Source organism: Astyanax mexicanus, chromosome 9 (genome assembly GCF_023375975.1).
Source record: "Astyanax mexicanus isolate ESR-SI-001 chromosome 9, AstMex3_surface, whole genome shotgun sequence".
Lineage (NCBI taxonomy): Eukaryota > Metazoa > Chordata > Actinopteri > Characiformes > Acestrorhamphidae > Astyanax > Astyanax mexicanus.
Genome location: NC_064416.1, coordinates 9,496,749 through 9,515,253, shown reverse-complemented (window position 1 = coordinate 9,515,253; position 18,505 = coordinate 9,496,749). Strand labels below are relative to the sequence as shown.

The window sequence follows — 18,505 nt, the reverse complement described above, 5'->3', positions numbered from 1 at the left end:
CAAGTTACTCAAGCTAATCGAGCTAATCAAGCTGGTTAAGCTACTCAGGCTGGTCAAGCTATTAAAGCTGGACAAGCTAATCAAGCTCGTCAAGTAACTCAAGCTACTCAATCTGACCAAGCTTCTCAAGGTGATCAGGCTGCTTAATCTACTCAAGCTGGTCAAGATGCTCAATCCGGTCAAGGTAATCAAGCTGCTCAGGCTACTGAGGCTGCTCAAGTTACTCAAGCTACTCAAGCTGTTCAAGTTACTCAAACTGATTAGAATGATCAGCCGGTTTAGCTCTAAGCCAGCATAGTTTCTGTTTCTGTTTGACTTTGATGGTTCATAAAATATTTATCTAAACAAACATTGTTAGCTGGACAGTAACCAGTATAATCAAGTTTTACCAAGCTAACTGACCAGCATGACGACACAAGTGACCAGCACATCCAGAATTAAATGTAACATACAGTATACTAATCAAGAACTGGTTAACCAATGATATTACCAGTATAGCTTTAACTATCTTTACCAACAAACACCAGCTTAGACCATCCAGAACCAGGTGATAGTTGGTGTGTTACTGACCGGGTAGATCTGCTGGGTGGTGTGTGTGTTGTGGTCTGTGAGCAGGGGAGCGGTGGGGGAGGAGATGATGCTGCTGTCGTAGGACAGTGGAAGTGAAGACCCCGGGTTCTTCTAGAATAACACAACAAACAGGGAACATAATAGCTGTGTTTACAAGTACTACATATATATAACAACAAATTAATTCCAAAGTTAAGTCTAAAGACTCACATTTTTACATCTGCATCTCAGTTTGGTCAACAAAACAATTTTTCAAAAAATGTTTTAATAGAAGAAGACATTCCTTGGAAACCTTTGCTTTGTGTGGGTGAGCATTATATTACATCACATTTATCCAAAGCAACAGAGGACATATAACATCAGGGCAAAAACATTTTAGGCAGGACCTACAAGAGGCCAAGGGGATACAACGGGATAGAGGAGGAAAGCAGGGGAAGAAGGAAATGAGGTTAGAAATAGTTAGTTTGTTAGAGGTGTTTGGAGAGTAACTGCTCTTTGAAGAGCTCTGTCTTCAGGAGTTTGTTAAAGATAGCGAGGGACACTCCTGATCTGGTAGTGGAAGGTACAGTAGTTTGTTCCACCATTGGGAAACTACTGTATGAGAACAGTCTGGATTGCATACATAAGCCTTTAGAAGTGAGTGCAGGTAGGAAGGAGCTGTTCTGTCATCAGCTTGTTGGCAATTGTAAGAGCTTTGAATTTAATGCAACTGCAACTGGTAGCCAATGGAGCTCAATGACTATTGGGGTGACATGTGCCTGTTTTGGCTGGTTGAAGAGGCCTGATAGTATGGCATTGCAGTAGTTGAGGTGTGAGATGACCACTACTTGTACCTGGAGTTGGGTGGCCTGTTGTTAAGCGCAAAGCTGCAGGATCAAGCAACAGCGGCAACATGGTTTGTAAAGGATAGTTGGTTATCATTGCCTATATTTCCTTCGGCATAAATAAAGTATCTATCTATCTATCCATCTATCCATCCATCCATCCATCCATCAACCAAAACCCCCAGGTTTCTAGCAACCTTTGTCGGGGAGAGTAGGGGCGAGGGAGAGTGAGAGTCAATGGTTGTTGTGAAGTTGTGTTGAATGGATTGTTTTGCTGGTAGAACCAGAAGTTCAGTCTTGAAAAGGTTTGAGATGGTCTGAGAGGTACTGTGATATCCTGCAGATATTGAAGGGTCTTCAGGTGGGAATGACAGATAAAGCTGGGTGTCATCAGCAAAGCATTGACAGAAAAAGCCATGTTAGCGGATAACTTGACCTAGAGATACCAGTTGAAAGCCTTGCAAGGCCTCCATACTTAAACCCCTCTGTCAAAGGATCCCAAACAAAGACTGGATTTGTCAGTAAAGCAATGTGATGGAATGGAGTGATACAGACTAGTAGCTCTCCAGCCCAGAGGGTTGTTGAACCCAATTGCAGAACAGTTGATCTTAAAGCAGGTAAACCCAAGACCTCACGCGGCATCGAACCTGTGTCGTCAGGTGTCGACCTGGTGTCTAATCAGACCACATTTGTAATAATTTACATATCCTCCGGACACATGCCACGCATGCCACATCTTAGTATAAAACAAATGTTTTAAAGTATTATATTTATTAAAGGACCCTTACACTATCTAATGCCCCATCAGAGGATTTCGGATGATTGTATAGTGTACATGCTTGTTGGGTTCTCACTGGTGGCCTCGAGAACCTCAAGAATGCAACGTTTTTTGGTGGTTTTATCTACATAAGGAAGTCGTTCAGACAAAAACATGTCAAACTGCTTACAGGAATTAAATTTTTAGCTTAAATTAGCTTAAATTACAGTGCAGATTCTGCGCACTGCGGGCGTCCTGCTGCAGTTTAGCATACATTCATCAAGAGAGTCTCTAGAAAGAACATAATTACATGTTTTAAGAGGAAACCCGAGTTTCTGTGAGCACCACATAGCTAAGATTTACTACATAGTGACGTCAGCCGCAATCACTGCGGCTTGTCAACAGACTCATCAAAAGTACGTTATTGTATTGTATGTTAAGAGTGACGACACCTGGTGTGACTCTGGCAGTGCTTGAACTCTACGACCACAAATAATGCTTTACCGTCAAAGCGTGAAAAAAGAAATGCGATTTAAAAGCTATAAAGAGGCAGATGTGGACGGATGTCGGGGGAGGGGGGTGTGAGGGGAAATAAAGGATCAATTGAAAAGCTGGAAGAGCTGTTCGTGTCTGCGGAGGGATCCTACCATATTAAACACATCAAACACCACAATAACTCCAGTTATTTCCCTGGGGAAAAGGTTTATAAGACCAACAGAGAGATCTGAGCACAGTTACAGCTATGACGACACAACAGCTTATTTGGTATGATCACATGACCCTAAGGTCACCGTGCCAGTGGCTAAGCATGGGCACAAGATCATTACTTGCAGTTGCGACAGTGTCAGACTCCACAGCAAAACAGGATTAAAGACCATGAGGTCTCCATATACTAACCTGACTTTTGTCAGATCCCAAACATAAACTGGATTCTTCACTAAAGATTATTTGGTTCCAGGGACCCTATTTTAGCGATCTATAGGTGAGCCATTAACTGTGCACCGTGCAGCTTGATTTAGGGCGTGTCATAGTGTCTTTGCTATCGTAACAGTGGGAAAAGTACACCTTGCGTGGCTCGAAACGTGCAAAAGCCCTGTACTAATTCTCTTAATTAATCATAGGTGTGTTTTGGTGTGTAATATAAGATAAACCCATCAGCATGTCACTTACCATTTTCTTTAGGAGCCAGGTGCACTCTGACTTTGATGGATTGCTATTTTAATGGTGCAGCGTTTGGACACGCTCTAAGGGTGTGACATGGGGGGGCGGGTCACATGTGACGGTTTACTAGGCTCATTTTAGTCAGTGATGCACCTGTGTTTTCCATTGCCAAAATAGCAATATGCCATAAATGTATCTAAACACACCTCACCTCCAGACCACTATGCCAATTGGCATAGCTAAATTCATAAGTCTCATTGCTATTTAAACGGTGCAGGCTTGAAGTGTGAAAGTAGACTGTTCTTGAGGTGTAAGATAGCAATGAGCATTGCAATGCGCCTTGAACAGAGTGTAAGATAGGGCACCACTATCATGACACCTCTACAAATGGTGACGATAGTGGCTGGTTGACAGACTGCCTAGATGCCAGGCATTTTGTGGAAGCTTCTGTCAATCTAATTTATTTAATAGTTTATTTAACAGGGACAGTGCACATTAATTAACATTACTGTAAATGACATGGCCCCTGGATAAAGTTTATAGTAGAAGCATGTTTAACAGTCAATAACCTCTCACCAAAAAAGCCTTTTGAGAGCTACTTTTGTCTCTCATACTCACCAGGTCCTTGATGCTTCCCAGTACAGCAGTGGTCATGATTGCGAGGATGAAGGCCAGCAGGTTTAGCAGAGTTAGGACCCAGATCAGGATGTACAGATTAAGGATGTCCTCGCAGCTCCGCACCCCAACAAACTCATAGTAGTTGTTGAGGTATCCCCCACTAAAACACAACATTAATACCTGTTAATATAATATGTTCATCTGTGATAAGAGACTCTATGATTGTAAAAATATGTAATAGATAAACGTTTTTCACACTTAAGTCGTTTTATTTACAATATGTGTTTGTGTGTGTGTGTGTGTGTGTGTGATGACTCACTTTGCACAGTCGTAAAGGTCACAGCAGTAGCAGGTACCACTGCGAACCTTCAAGCTGCAGGACTCAGTCAGACCCTGGCATGGCACCTTAACAAACACACACACACACACACACATATATTAGCATAGGAATACAGGGAGTGGCCAAAATAACAGAAACCTGTTAAATACTTCCATGTATTGCCCAGTTTAGTGGAAACCTTAATCTTTTGCCTCCACTCACTGGCCACTTTATTGGAAACACCTACTGAAACTTGTGCATCTACTCACTGGCCACTTTATGAGAAACCCTTGCTTTGTGCTTCCACTCACTGTGGCCACTTTATTAGAAACACATACTTTACCTTGTGACTCACTGTGGCCACTTTATTAAAAACACTTACTTAACCTTGTGCTTCCACTTATTGGCCACTTTATTAGAAACACCTAGCTTGTGCTTTCTCCTCATATTTTTAAACTGTGCTGATCCTTAGAAAAGGTCTACAGAAAATAGAGTTAATGAAAATGATTTACTGTGGCGTAGTAGTTCTCATAGATGTAGCTATTTCCACTGGTGTAGAACTGACATCTTCCAGCCTTCATTGGACGCATATCCTGAAAGTACAAACACAATGAGAAGAAATTCATTTCAGTTTTTTTCATTATCTATGTATCTTATTCACAAAAGCACTGATTGTCTGACTGATTATAAGCTAAAATACACATTGTGTTCTTCTTACAATTATTGAAGCAATGAATTCCCCTGATTGTTTACAGAAACATTCAAAAACTTCACAGACTCTACAGAACCCTTCACAGCACTTGCTATAGAAATCTCAACAGAAATCTGTACAGTAACCTTCTCCAGAACATATACAGCAATCTCCACATGAACGCTACAGAAACCACAATTACTAACATTACACTTCCAGAAACCTCTTCTGAAACCACTACAGAAACATCGACAAAGAAATGGCTATGTTTAGTAGATCTGTTGAAGCAGGGAAATCAGGGAAACTGTATTGGACATCAGCTCCTGTTGCCTACCCCTGTTTTACAGAAACCTCAAAAGCAACCTCTACAGAGGCCTCTACTACCTCTACACGAACCCCAGCAGCAGCAGTGAGAGAAACCACTACAGAAGCCCTCACAGAAACCACCACAAAAACCTCAACAAAGACCTCTAAAGAAACCTTCCCTGAAACTACACATACACCTCTTCAGAAAGTCTACAGTAACCTGTACAGACTGTATAAATCTAAGCCTGAATAGGAACCTTAACAGCAATCTCAACAGATATTTCTATAGAAACCTCAACTAGTACCACAACATCTACAGTAACCTCTAGAGAAACTGGAGATACTGAAGAGAGTTCTACAGGAACCTTTACAAAAATGACCTCAGAAACCTTACCTGGAATCTGTATAAAAATGATTACAAAGACCTCTACAGGAACCTTAACAGAAACCTCTGCAAAATGATTACAGGACATCTAAAGGAACCTCCACAGAAACCCTTATAGAAAACTAATTTAAAAACCACTGCATAAACCTGTACAGCCAATTAAAAAAACTCACCAAAAAAAATTCACTGAAACCCCAACAGAAAAAAAAACAAAATTAATCGTTGCAGAAACTTCTTCCCAAAACTCTACAGAATCCTTTAACACAGGAGCACTTTGTGAACTTCATCTAAAGTAAAATGACCTTAAGAACACCTGTGTGTAGTAAAAGGCAAACTATATGTAGCACGTTTGTGTTTAAATGTACAACCGTACTATTGCATCGCAAAAAAATAGTATATCATTAAAAAGTTACTTTATTTCAGTAATTCAGTTCAGAATGTGAAACACATATATTATATAGATGTATTACACACAGAGTAAGTATTTACTTCTTTTATTGTTGATGATTATGACTTACAGCCAATGAAAACCCAAAAATCAGTATCTCAGAAAATTAGAATACTATATAAGACCAACTGGTAATTTTGGCAGTGTAGGCAGTGTGCCAAGTCCTGCTGGAAAATGAAATCTGCATCTCCATTAAAGTTGTCATCAGAGGGAAGCATGAAATGCTGTAAGATTTTCTGGGAAAACTCTGCACTGACTTTAGACTTGATAATAAAACACAGTGGACCAACACCAGCAGATGACATGACCCTCCAAACCATGTTGATCCACTGGGTTTTATCAAGTCTAAAGTCAGTGCAGTGTTTTCTTGGAAAATCTTACAGCACTTCATGCTTCCCTCTGCTGACAACTTTAATGGAGATGCAGATTTTATTTTCCATTAGGACTTGGCAAACTGCCCACACTGCCAAAAGTACCAATTGGTCTTATATAATATTCTAATTTTCTGAGATACTGATTTTTGGGTTTAAAATGATTAAATGCTTACAATAGATCATTCTGTGTAATACATCTATATAATAAATGAGTTTCATATTTTAAACTGAATTACTGAAGTAAAGTAACTTTTCAATGATATTCTAACTTATTAAGATGTACTAGAACTACACATCCTACTATTGAAGAGTGATGAAGTTACGATGAAGTGTTAAGCAGTGTTCTTACAATGTTAAGCAGGATGAAGACTCCATCCACTATTAGACACAGGAAACTGGTCAGGATCCCCACACTCAGGAATACGATGGCTGCAATGAGCTGAGAGAGAGAGAGAGAGAGAGAGAGATAGAGAGTAATTAATGATTTGGGCTAATCTTACGAACGCACATGACCATGCAGCAGCCAAACTCACCCCCACCCAATTCATCTGTCCTAATCTGCTCTGATAGTCAGTTCTGAAAACTGCCAAATTAATCAAGAAACAAATGAATCTTCATTTTGCAGTCTGGCTCCAGAGGTAGTGACACAATGTGCTTCTAATAACAGATGGACTGAAAGGCATAAACAGGTGATAGGAGAGAGGAGACAGCTCTCTGGAGAAGGAAAGCAGAGCCTGGTTTTCATTTTCTGGTTCCTTTTATTCTCCGTTATTATTTCAACACGTAACTGCGGAAGACCGCACGCTGGGCTGCCTGACCCCATCGGCCATCTCTTTAACTGACCCTTCACTTGGATGAACTTCACTTGGATGAAACCTGGACCTTCACTGAGCGTTTAGATGAATGACGCTCACAGTGCCAGAGAAGGAGGAGAAGAGGAAGCAGAAGAGCGGGGAAAATTGCAAAAACATGTGGAAACACACACCAGTTTAATCCGCAAAGATCCTTAATCAACATTTCATCGGCTGGCGAGTTAATGGGTTCCCGCTTCTTCCGTCACTCATTCTCTTCATCACCTCCCTACCCATAAAACTCACACTCTCAGCCTGGAAGAATGATGATCACTCTCAGAGCTTGCCTGGATCTTCAGCTGAGTAAATAGAGTTGGCTGTATCTTTAGGTCTGAAAACATTTAGAACTTATATACTATATATATATATATATTTTTTTTTTTTAAATGTCCCTCATTGCCCACTGTAACAGGATGCACCTACGTTGCTTCTTTTTATCTTTATCTATATTTTATTGCATTTTACTAAAAATGAGTGGACTGGATCACACAGTGTTAGATGAACATACTGGTCAAAGGCAAGGTGAAACATCCATTCATCTTGGTACACACAGAAAGGATCCTGTCAGCACACAATTTTAGCCAATAAGCATTCAGTAACTAGAATGCCAGACACTCAGTATGGCAGTAAAATCATGCCATAAAGGGCTTAGTAGCCAGAAAGTCATGCATGCAGAATGCCAGCCAATCAGCATTCAGTAATCAGAATGCCAGGTACTCAGTGGACAGAATTCCAGCCTATCAGAACCTAGTTCAGAAGCCAGAATGGCAGTCTATCAGCCTTCAGTAAACAGAATGCCAGCCAATCAGCAATAGTAGTCAGAATGCCAGCCAGTCAAAATCCAGTTGCCAAAATGCATGTCTATGATCATCTTATTGCTAGAAAGGCATCCAGTCAGTACAAAAGATGCCAGCCAATCAGCAGTCAGCATTCAAAATGCCAGCTTGTCAGAACCTGGTTTAGTAGCCAGAATACCGGCCAATCAGCATTCAGTAATCAGAATGCCATCCAATCAGCACTCAGTACAGAGAAAGCAAGTCAGTCAGCACCCACTTGCAGGGTAGCATCCAGTCCGCATTAATAGTAAGAATTCCAGTCATTCAGCATTCAGAAATCAGAATGCCAGACAATTAAAATTCAGTAGGCAAAATGCAAACCTATCATAACATTATCGCTAAAAAGGCATCCAGTCAGCACACAGTAGAAAAGATGCCAGCCAATCAGCAGTTCAGCATCCAAAATGCCAGTCTATCAGAACCTAGTAGCCACAATGACAGCATTTAGTAAACAGAATGCCAGCCAATCAGCACTCAGTTGCCAGAACAGCATCCAGTCAGCACTCAGTAGTCAGAATGCTAGTCTATGAGCACACAGTAGTGAGGATGCCAACCAATCAGCACTCAATAATCCTAAATCAAGCATGTCAGCATCCAGTAGCAATGATTCAAGTCAGTCATCATTCAGTACTCAGAAATTAAGCCAGTCAGCGCCCAGAACTTAGTTGTCAGAAAGGCATCCAGTCAGCACTCAGTAAACAGAATGCCAGCCAATTACTCTAAGTAGCCAGAAAGCAAGACAATCAGAACCTAGTAGCCAGACTTCCAGCTAATGAGCACCCAGTTGCCAAAAAGACATAGAGTTATCACTCAGTAGTTAGAAATCAAGGCAACCGGCACCAAGTATGTAAAAAAAATGTTAGCGAGAAGAATATAAACATTTACTCTATTCAATAAGGACCCACTCCAGAGCGCCCCCTAGAGTTGGTTTGTCAGTGGTTGTTAGAATTGAAGGACTTGGAAGATGCTTCTCATATACTTCCTCTTGTTTGTCTTAAACAAACTGAGAGCTAAAAGTTGGTTCTCAGGAAATCTGTCAGCAGACTGCACACACACACACAAATTCCTTGCTTATCTAATTGCTGATTTCCGTGTGATCATCAGAGGCCCCGTAAAAACACTCAGGCTTTCAAATGTGCCATAAATCACGCAGTATCGCTGAGTTTCAGCACGTGCTCTCAGAAGGCTTTTAAGAAAGTGCAACGTGATATCAGCGCACTCTGGATTCCACTGACCCCTCCGGACAGTGGCCAAGAGAAACTGATCCCTGTGGGCGAGAGACAGACAGAGAGAGAGAAAGAGGGAGGATGGAGGGTGAGGAAGTGAAAGAAAAGGAGTGAGAAGATACAGAAGAAGAAGGGCGGACAGCAAAATGAAGGTAAATAAAAGCTGTCGGGTCTACTGGAGCTCAGTGCCGGTCAGCGGAGGTCAGAACCACACCTTCAACTCTTCCTTATTTTAACCCGTAAGGTCCTGCTCCTGTTTGGGAAGTTTCCCATGATTTCCATCCATTACTCAGCAGCTGACCTTGGTAAATCAGATAAGCAAGATCATGTAGATCTGGATACTTGCCAGATTGAGGTCCCTAAGTGCTGCTTCGCACACTCTTGATGATCTTAGAAATATGTTCCCCAGAAGACCCTCTTCCCCCAATATATTCCCCTGTTTCCTAAAGTAATACGTGATGTACTTCCAAGAAACTTCCAAAGAAACTCTGGTAAGACATGAATGATTCAGCAGTGAACTGGTTTTTGTGGGTCTAGTTTTGTGCGTTGGTGTATTGGTGTGTGTTAGTATGTGTTGGGGTGTCATGGTATGTTTTGGTATATTGTAGCATATTTCTACTCTCTCACATGAGGCTTACGTAGATGTAAAGTGCATTAGGTGGGTTCCCAGTTGTGCTTCCCAGTAGGCCCCATTGTTACAGTCCACCTTAATGTTACATTGGTCCCATTTAGGGCTGATGTGCAGTGTACATGTAATAGGCAGTGCTGCACTGCGGGCTGGTAGACAAAAACTCCAACTCTCTTTTGTTGGTACAAGTCATTTTGTGGCATTGTTCTGTTCTTTGTTCAGTTTCTGCCTTTTTTTCTACACCTTTTTTGAAGTTTTTTTCCAACCCATTCTCCAATCTCTTTGGTGGAGAAAAAGTTGCATAAGCACATTTCTTACATTATTATTACAACTATTAAAAGGACTGGCTAAGAAATAATATAACAATATCTATATAATTAAGTTTTTGAATCAGTTTCTCTGATTTTGCTTTTTATAGGTATATGTTTGAGTTAAACATTTGGACAACATTTCTCCCAAATTCCAAATAAAAATATTGTCATTTAGAGCATTTATTTGCAGAAAATGAGAAATGGCTAAAATACCAAAAAAGATGCAGAACTTTCAGACCTCAAATAATGCAAATCACAGTTTTCATACATCTTGACATGTTCTGTTCCACCAGTCTTACACACTGCTTTTGGATAACTTTATGCCACTTCTGGGTGCAAAATTTCAAGCAATTCAGCTTTGTTAGATGGCTTGTGACCATCCATCTTCCTCTTGATTATATTCCAGAGGTTTTCAATTTGGTAAAATCAAGGAAACTTGTAATTTCAAGTGGTTTCTTATTCTTTTTACAGAGCTGTATATTCATTTTATATATATCTTTTCATCTGCTTTACGTGTCAATTCAACACCTACCCCAAACATAACAGTTAGCTAACACAGAGCCCATGTTTAAGTCCTTCAATGGTCCATCACTGGCACCCATATGTGGGGCCCACGGACAAAACATACAGGCCCAACACAGGCACATTATGCGCAAAGATTTGCATTTCAACATGAGATATATAAACTTTATTGATGGACTGTGACAGACTAATGCAGAAACAACTCTTGCCTTGTGTCCAATAATTGTAGATACGTAGGCTTCAAAGCTGCCGTGGCTCTGACCAGCAATTTACAGACAAGAAGATAAATGGATGTACATGTACTGAGGGGAAGTAAATGTCTTTCCTTACAGATGTATTTAAATCATAGGAATCAGAAATATACTAAAATACATTGAGTTACTGCCCCCTCTGTTCCACATCTGGATCCAGGTAAATGGACTGAGCACGGTTTTATAAGTATATAACAGACAGAGAAAACGAATCACATTACACAGTTCTTCGACTGTGTCATCCCGTCAGTTTAAGTGAAAATGTAATGAAAATCCCTGCAGAAGTGAAACTCTGCACTGGTGGGAAAGATCTATGTGTTGGTTTAAACCCACATAAAGATCAGAGGGACAGAGCAGTGGTCATCCATCATTCACTATGGCTGTATACAGCTCTGGAAAAAAAATAAGAGCAAAATGAACACTGTTGTTTTATCCTATAAATTACTGACAACATTTCTTACAAATTCCAAATTAAAATGTTGCATTTATAGCATTGATTTGCAGACAATGATACATTGATAACATAACAAAAAGATGCAGTGCTTTCGGACAAACTCATATTAATTTAGATAAGAGTTCAGAAATCAATATTTGGTGGAATATCCCTGATTTTTAATCACAGCTTTCATGCGTCTTGGCATGTTCTCCTCCACCAGTCTTACACACTGCTTTTGGGTGACCTTAAGCCACTCCTGGTGCAAAAATTCAAGCAGTTCAGCTTTGTTTGATGGCTTGTGACCATCCATCTTCCCTTTGATTACAATTAGTACACAGTTACATACTCATGGGTTCCTAGTGCATAACAAAAACCAAATGAATGCCAAATAAACTATAATGTATAACCATACTACACCATTTACTCTTTATAGACAAAAGTGCTGGAACAAATACCTCTGAAAGCAACTGTACTAAAAAAGAAAAGATGTATATGGGAATCTAAAGAAAGTACCACTTTCAAAGCATAACTGATACTTGTTTTTTTGCAAAGTACATTTGAGATTTTCATGAAATCGTGCTATTTTGTTGTGAGTTGAAATAATATAAGGTAAGATAATCCTTTATTAATCCCACAAAGGAGAAATTTGCAATGTTACAGCAGCACAGGGGAAAGGACAGAGACACAGGTCAGGGAAATATAAATATATAAACAAATAATAAATCTGTATATACAAAAGAATAAGAAAAAAATATATATATATATATATATATATATGTGTGTGTGTGTGTGTGTGTGTGTGTGTGTGTGTGTCTGTTATGATTATAGTATGTTGTGGCCAGTATTATTGGATTATCTAACAGTATATGAATTTAAAGGAGTATTTTGTATGTTCTATTTAATGCTTATTTTGCACTTTGAAAGGGTGATAAAGAGATTACGGTACACAGTGAATTTGCACATTGCACACAATAAAGCATTACAGCTATGCTTAGTACGTATGTCAATTTTGCATGTAGTAATAAAATAGTAAACTAGTGTCTACTGGGAGCACCGTGTGTTGTACAGTCTGATGGCGTGTGAAAAGAAGAACCTGCGGTATCTCTCCTAGTTGTCTAACAGAATATATTTAGATTTTATTTAGACATTGGCACCATTAAGCAAATGCTTGCTATGTCACCCAGTGCTAAATGGACTCATTGTTTCCAATACTGTAAAAGCTGGTATCTAAAAGGATTTCACCAGCGCTCCACAAGGTGATGGATGTCCCTGTTAAAGCGGTAAATTATGTGAAGAAAAACCATGTGAACTCCAGATGTTTTTCTCCATTGTGTGACAGTATGAGGGCTGAGCATGTTCAGCTGCTGTATCACAGTGAGGTGAGATGGTTATCCAGAGGGCAGGTCCTCAGTCGATTGTTGAGCTCAGAAATGAGATCCAGTGTTTCCTATTAGAAGAAAAATCCCCACTGTCTCTGCTCTCTGTGCTGATGTAAATTCTCTGGCCTAGCTTGCTTAAATATTCAGCGTCAAAGAAATAGTTGCACCCTGAAGGAAGTGCCGGATTGCAATGCTATTGGAAGAAAGATAAAAGTTACCAAATTTACATCACATTACATTATACTAACGGCATTTAGCATTTACTTATGGCTCTTATCCAGAGCAACTGACAAGGTTATTCCAATTAAAGATTTTGACCAATGTAGTGTTGGCCAATGGAGTCTTGCCCAAGGCCTCTAATTAGTGTAGCACAGCATTCAGTCACCTAGACTAGGAATTGAACCCTAGTCTCCCACATGATATGGTAGCTCACTTGCAGATAGTTACCCACTGCACCACACCAACCACAATTTAGAATTTAGGTATTAGATATAAGGGCACCTTTTGGTCATATCTATTGAGCTATATACAAAAGTAGTGTGTAATGCATGTGTAACGCAACATAGCAGATATTTTGGCATGGAGTTGAAGAGGTTCTAAATGGAGTCCTGCGATAATCCATTCATTGCAGTTAGGATATTACTAAGCAATTCCTGCAGATTTAAAGGAGGTGATAATATGGCCATGGCACAGTATCTGCGTCGTCAAGGCTAGCAGCAGTATATGTATGAACATTCACATTCATTGAATGTGTTCGTATTTTTTGGTGAACACTGAACTGATCGACTCAGTTCACAAATAATGAAGGTGAGTTTGAGTGTTGCACTAAATGTGCAGCCGCACCAGAGCTAGTTTATGGACAGACTACCTGCATCCTATCTCAACAGTTTTATCAGAAAATGACTGCAAACCGAATTAGGGGACCCAGCTAAAAACTAAAACCTAAAAATAGTAACTATCCACTTGGACATTCCTTTAATTTTAGAAAGTAGAATGATTTTTTTAAACAGTAAACAGGTTTTAGGCAGTAAAGGCGCTAGCATTACTGCTCCTATGAGCTGACTGGTTGGTGAGCTGATGCTGGTGTTTCAATCAGAGCACTGAGTTTTAAAAGGCTGGTTTATTAAAATTAGTAAAAAAGTGAACTTTGAACTAGTTCATTATATCGTCAGCTGGCACAACACTGGCTGTTGGAATGGTACACCGTGCATTCAAAAAAGGTAGAGACACTGGTTTCAGGACCTCATTAAAGTAACGATGAGCTGTCAAAGAGCCTGTAATGAGAACCAAATCTGGTATTGTGAAAAATTGCACCCTAAACAAGCATGGCAACAAACTGTTGATCTTGGTGCTGACCAGATTGTTTTCCAAATGGAATTCAACATTTTTTGTGGGTCAGTGATGGTTTGGAGAGCCATGTCATCTGTTAAAAAAGAACAGTAATATATTTTTGGTTTCTGATAAGAATAAATAGGATTTAAGAGAAATCCTTTGTGGACAAAAGGGAAAAAAATGTTTCCCAAGCTGTAGCATGTCAGATTTGATCTGGGCTCCTTTTGGATTTGTGTTTCAAAGGAATTCCTGTTGTGCAGTTATAGCCATGAAGGTTTTTAGCCATTCATAACAACACATGTATGTGGGTCTGGGTTTCTGTTGTGGCTACAATCCAGGCAACATCCAGAAAAACAGACTGAAGACGACTCTGGATGCCAATTTAGAGTCTGACTCTCATCCATCACAAAAAGAAAGCATATTCTTTTTGTCAGTGTCAAGTCTAACCATCATATTGGAACCAACTACATTAATAAATCTGAATTTGACAGATTTACACAGACATGCTAATGTGCATGGAAGCTAAATAACTAAAGAACAGTGCACTGACCTACTACTGCATATGCATGTAGAGTATCCAGCATTGAATATGGATGTAGTGGTTTCTGCTGCAGTCTACAGACTTCTCTCTCGCATGAACAATTCTAGCCAGATGCCACTGACTGGTCATGATCATTACCACTTCTATGATGTATTCCCAGTACACACGTGGCACTGTGGACTGTGGAATGCTAAATACCCACCCAACTTTGGAAATTAATTGCCCCAGAATGCAAAAAAAAAAAACTAATCTTCGCAAGTGAAAAATTTCTCATTTCTCATTGTCTTGCTAAGAATTGTAGAAGTGTTTGATTATTTTGCTTAATTTAGAATTATCTTAATCAGTCTACTTAGAGTTTTTACCTTATTTTAAGTACTTTAAACTTTAAACACAAACAATTGTGACTTTTGCTTGATTTAAGTCTTAATTCACTCATGTTCAGTTATTACAATTGCTTTTTTTAAAGAATTCTTATTTGCTTATCCCATTGGCAGATTTGTTCTTAAATATAAGCATATTAATTTACACATACTTTGTCTAGTTTTCGCCAATGGATTTTTTGCAGTGCACCCATTTGGCACCCACTTATTTGAAGAAAAGTGCTGGATCCCTACCACTGATACATCAGATAACAGATTCCTGTGCTGACAGGAACATGATGTTTTGATGGGAGAGAACGCCATCTACCCACCCAGAGAGAGCATGGCCAATTGTGCTCTCTTGGGGTCCGGCTGCTGATGCCATGGATCCACCCAGGATTCAAACCTGCAACCCTCAGGCCAAAGTGATCAGGTGTCTCTAACACAATAGATTTCCCAACCAGCTCTACAGCAGCCAGCCGAAACAGCTGGAGAGCACTGAGCACCGCACGCAAACACGATTTTTTTAGTAAGTAGAGCGTTAAAACTGAGCATTTAGAAAACATTATTGGTAGGTTTGAATGAGCAAAATCTGTTCGGAACGATGTTAATTAACATTGCAACACTGAAGAAGCATAGACCTATTATTTAAGAAAAATGCTTATTAAGAACAGCTGTACACAGTGCTGCAAGTCTAGTGCATAATGCGGACAAGTGAAGGAGCTCACGTCTGCGTCCCAGGGAAGTGTCAACTTTTTTGTAAAACACAGTGTGATTTGTTAGTTTGCTATATTGTGATTATCACGACATAGCTTTCTATATAATAAAAATAACATTAAAGGTTTCAGGTTTCAATAAGCTGTTGGATGTATCAGAGCTAAACATCTGGCGCTTCCGCTAGACCAGCACTTCTTAAAAGAAATTTGGTTGAAGAATTGTGGATGGTATGTGCCACTGTGGCCCCCCAACCCTACTGAGGGTAAAAAAACAAAAACTGCAGGCTTTGTAACATTTCTCTGTGATTTTTTAAAGATACGGTCAAACTGGATAATGATTATTGGATATAGCTGAACATTACATAAATTAGAGATTCAACCTCTAAAATATTTCCTTGTCCCTCTCAGCACCCTGTACAACCACAGTCCCCGGTTCAAGAACCACTGCTCTAGACCCCTAAAGAGTTTGAAAAGAGGCGGGAGTGGCTGGCTTTGCATGTTTCGGAAGAGATATGTGCTAGTCTTCACCCTTCACCCTTCCTTTTAAGCCTGGCTCTACATTTTTTAGGGGTCAATTTCCCAGATAATTCCTAAATTAAGCCTAGTCTTGGACCATGCAGCATTTCATTGGAGATTTTCCATTGAAAGGAAAACATCCAAAGTCCAAGGCTAAGCTTAATCCCTGTCCAGAAAACCTCCTCATGTCGCTTAGCATTTTATCTTTATTCTTATTTTATTATAAGCTCTTTTAAATGTTTATTCATGTTAACTGTGTTACTTTTATTCTTGTTTGTGAATAAAAATATATATAATTTCATCAGATTTATTAGCTTAAATCAGATTGGTGATGTATTCCAGACGCCGGCTTTCAAAACATTAGCATTAGCATTCTTAGCTGGAATGTCTGAGAGTGATTTCAGGCAAACTTGTAAAAGAGTTTATGTGCTCAGAGCACTGCGGCAATTCACACAGCATGCTCCGCACACATCAGCGGAATCGCACGGAGAAACATTTTCTGCCAAATCACAAATGAATTTTGAAACATTTTGAGCGTATAGGCACAGACGCCCCACCGTAAAGCAGCGAGCGGTCTGACAGGGAAGCGCTCCAAATGTTTTCAGCTCAGAAAGAGAGTGGAATACGTCCAGAGGAGCACACCTGCATATCTTTAGACTGTTATGAGTTTCTGAAGCATCCCAGTGTTTTCTTTAAGGAGCCAAATCATAACTCTTAAATTCAGGGAAGCTCTGATGCGGATTTTCTGGGCTTACATGGCAGACGATAATTAACACCATTTTGTGGTGTATATCAACACCAATAAATAATAAATGTCATGTTATTGTGATGTAAATCAAACTAGTTACTAAACTATGACTGGATTGGAACCCATATGGGTAAAACATTGCTGTCCAATGAAAAACAATTATCTCAAAAACTGAAAAGGAAAAAAGAAAAACTTTTTTTAAAGGAAGTCAATGTAATAATAGTTTTTTTTAGTTATTTTAGGTAATTTTAAAGTGTAATCTATTGGTCCATTCATTAAGAAATTTTGGCACAGTGTAAGGGACAGTTTGTGGGTTCAAATTATGTAGTGAACTAAAAAAATTACAAAAATGGAGATACTTGTTTTTTTGAACTTCGAACTCAAACTGCCCATTAACCTGATCCGTTAGGTACCCTGTCCCCTGGCCAACTAGATAGCCAGTTATCTTCTAGTGCTCTTCAGTTATTTGTCCACTGGCTCACAGCTTTTAGCTTTCTGCTCGACTGCCGTTCCGATTCACTGCCCGTCTTTTATTTTCTCTCAATGGTCTTTTCTACTGTCAGTGCCTGTAACATCTCCAGTTCTCAGTATCTCAGTATCTCAGCCCCATCTGTTCTTGTGCTTGTCCAGTTCGCCCCTCAGTCCTCTGCCAATGATCTTGTCCCAGTTTGTTTCGTTTCACTTTGGATCATGTAAATGCTTTGAGTACGCCTTCATTTCCAATAGAATCTCAGAGCATGTTGACAGCATGTTAGATATTTGTCTTGTGTGTTTGGAAAAAGGCAAAAAAGAAATCAGAGGATAGATCAATGCCTCCCTGTGTGTATCTTGAGTCTCCGCCCCTGTCTATAGTGTGCTCACCAATTTGTTCGTAGCTCCGCCCCCTTGTTACTCGGCCCCAGGTGTTTCCTGTTTCATGTCCCTTTCCGTGTATAAATAGTCCCCTTGTACCTGTTTCCTCTGTCCGTGGTTGTATGTCTTACTTCAGTCAAGTTTTGTGTTTCCATGTTTTTTGCTACCTCCATGTTTTCAGTGTTTAATTTGTTTCAGTTTCATTATATAATCATTTTAATAAATACTCGCAAGTGCATCTACTCTCGTCATCTTCTTGCTGCTCCCAACCTGAAACCTCTGTATGCCCTGTACAAATACAGTTTTGACAATAAAACTACTTGACTTGCCTTACTTATAATATCTGTTATGTAGTTTCATGCCCTTAAGAACAAATTCATTTAATTTTGACCTGCACTCTTTTATTTGTAGCTTTTTTGTCATCCCTCTTTATATCTGTTTACTCCCATTCATTTCCAGCCCTACCAAATCCCAGTCTTTCCTTTTTCTTACAGCCATCAAAACAACTCCATCAGGGGAAGTCTGCAAGCTCTAATTCACCATTTCAT

The 18,505-nt window shown here is 39.6% G+C and overlaps 1 protein-coding gene across 3 annotated transcripts in view; it reads right to left on the bottom strand.

Moving 5' to 3' along the window:
• The window catches only part of LOC103025301 (transmembrane protein 255B), a 63,790-nt gene that overhangs the window by 31,057 nt on the left and 14,228 nt on the right, over nucleotides 1-18,505 (bottom strand). For all 3 annotated transcript variants that reach the window (XM_049483257.1, XM_022679466.2, XM_022679467.2), the window contains exons 4-8: nucleotides 6,803-6,892; nucleotides 4,762-4,842; nucleotides 4,250-4,335; nucleotides 3,931-4,090; nucleotides 571-681 (exon numbers count right to left, since the gene is read on the bottom strand). In XM_049483257.1, coding sequence (XP_049339214.1) covers nucleotides 571-681; nucleotides 3,931-4,090; nucleotides 4,250-4,335; nucleotides 4,762-4,842; nucleotides 6,803-6,892 — 528 coding nt within the window. The remainder of the gene's footprint in view (nucleotides 1-570; nucleotides 682-3,930; nucleotides 4,091-4,249; nucleotides 4,336-4,761; nucleotides 4,843-6,802; nucleotides 6,893-18,505) is intronic.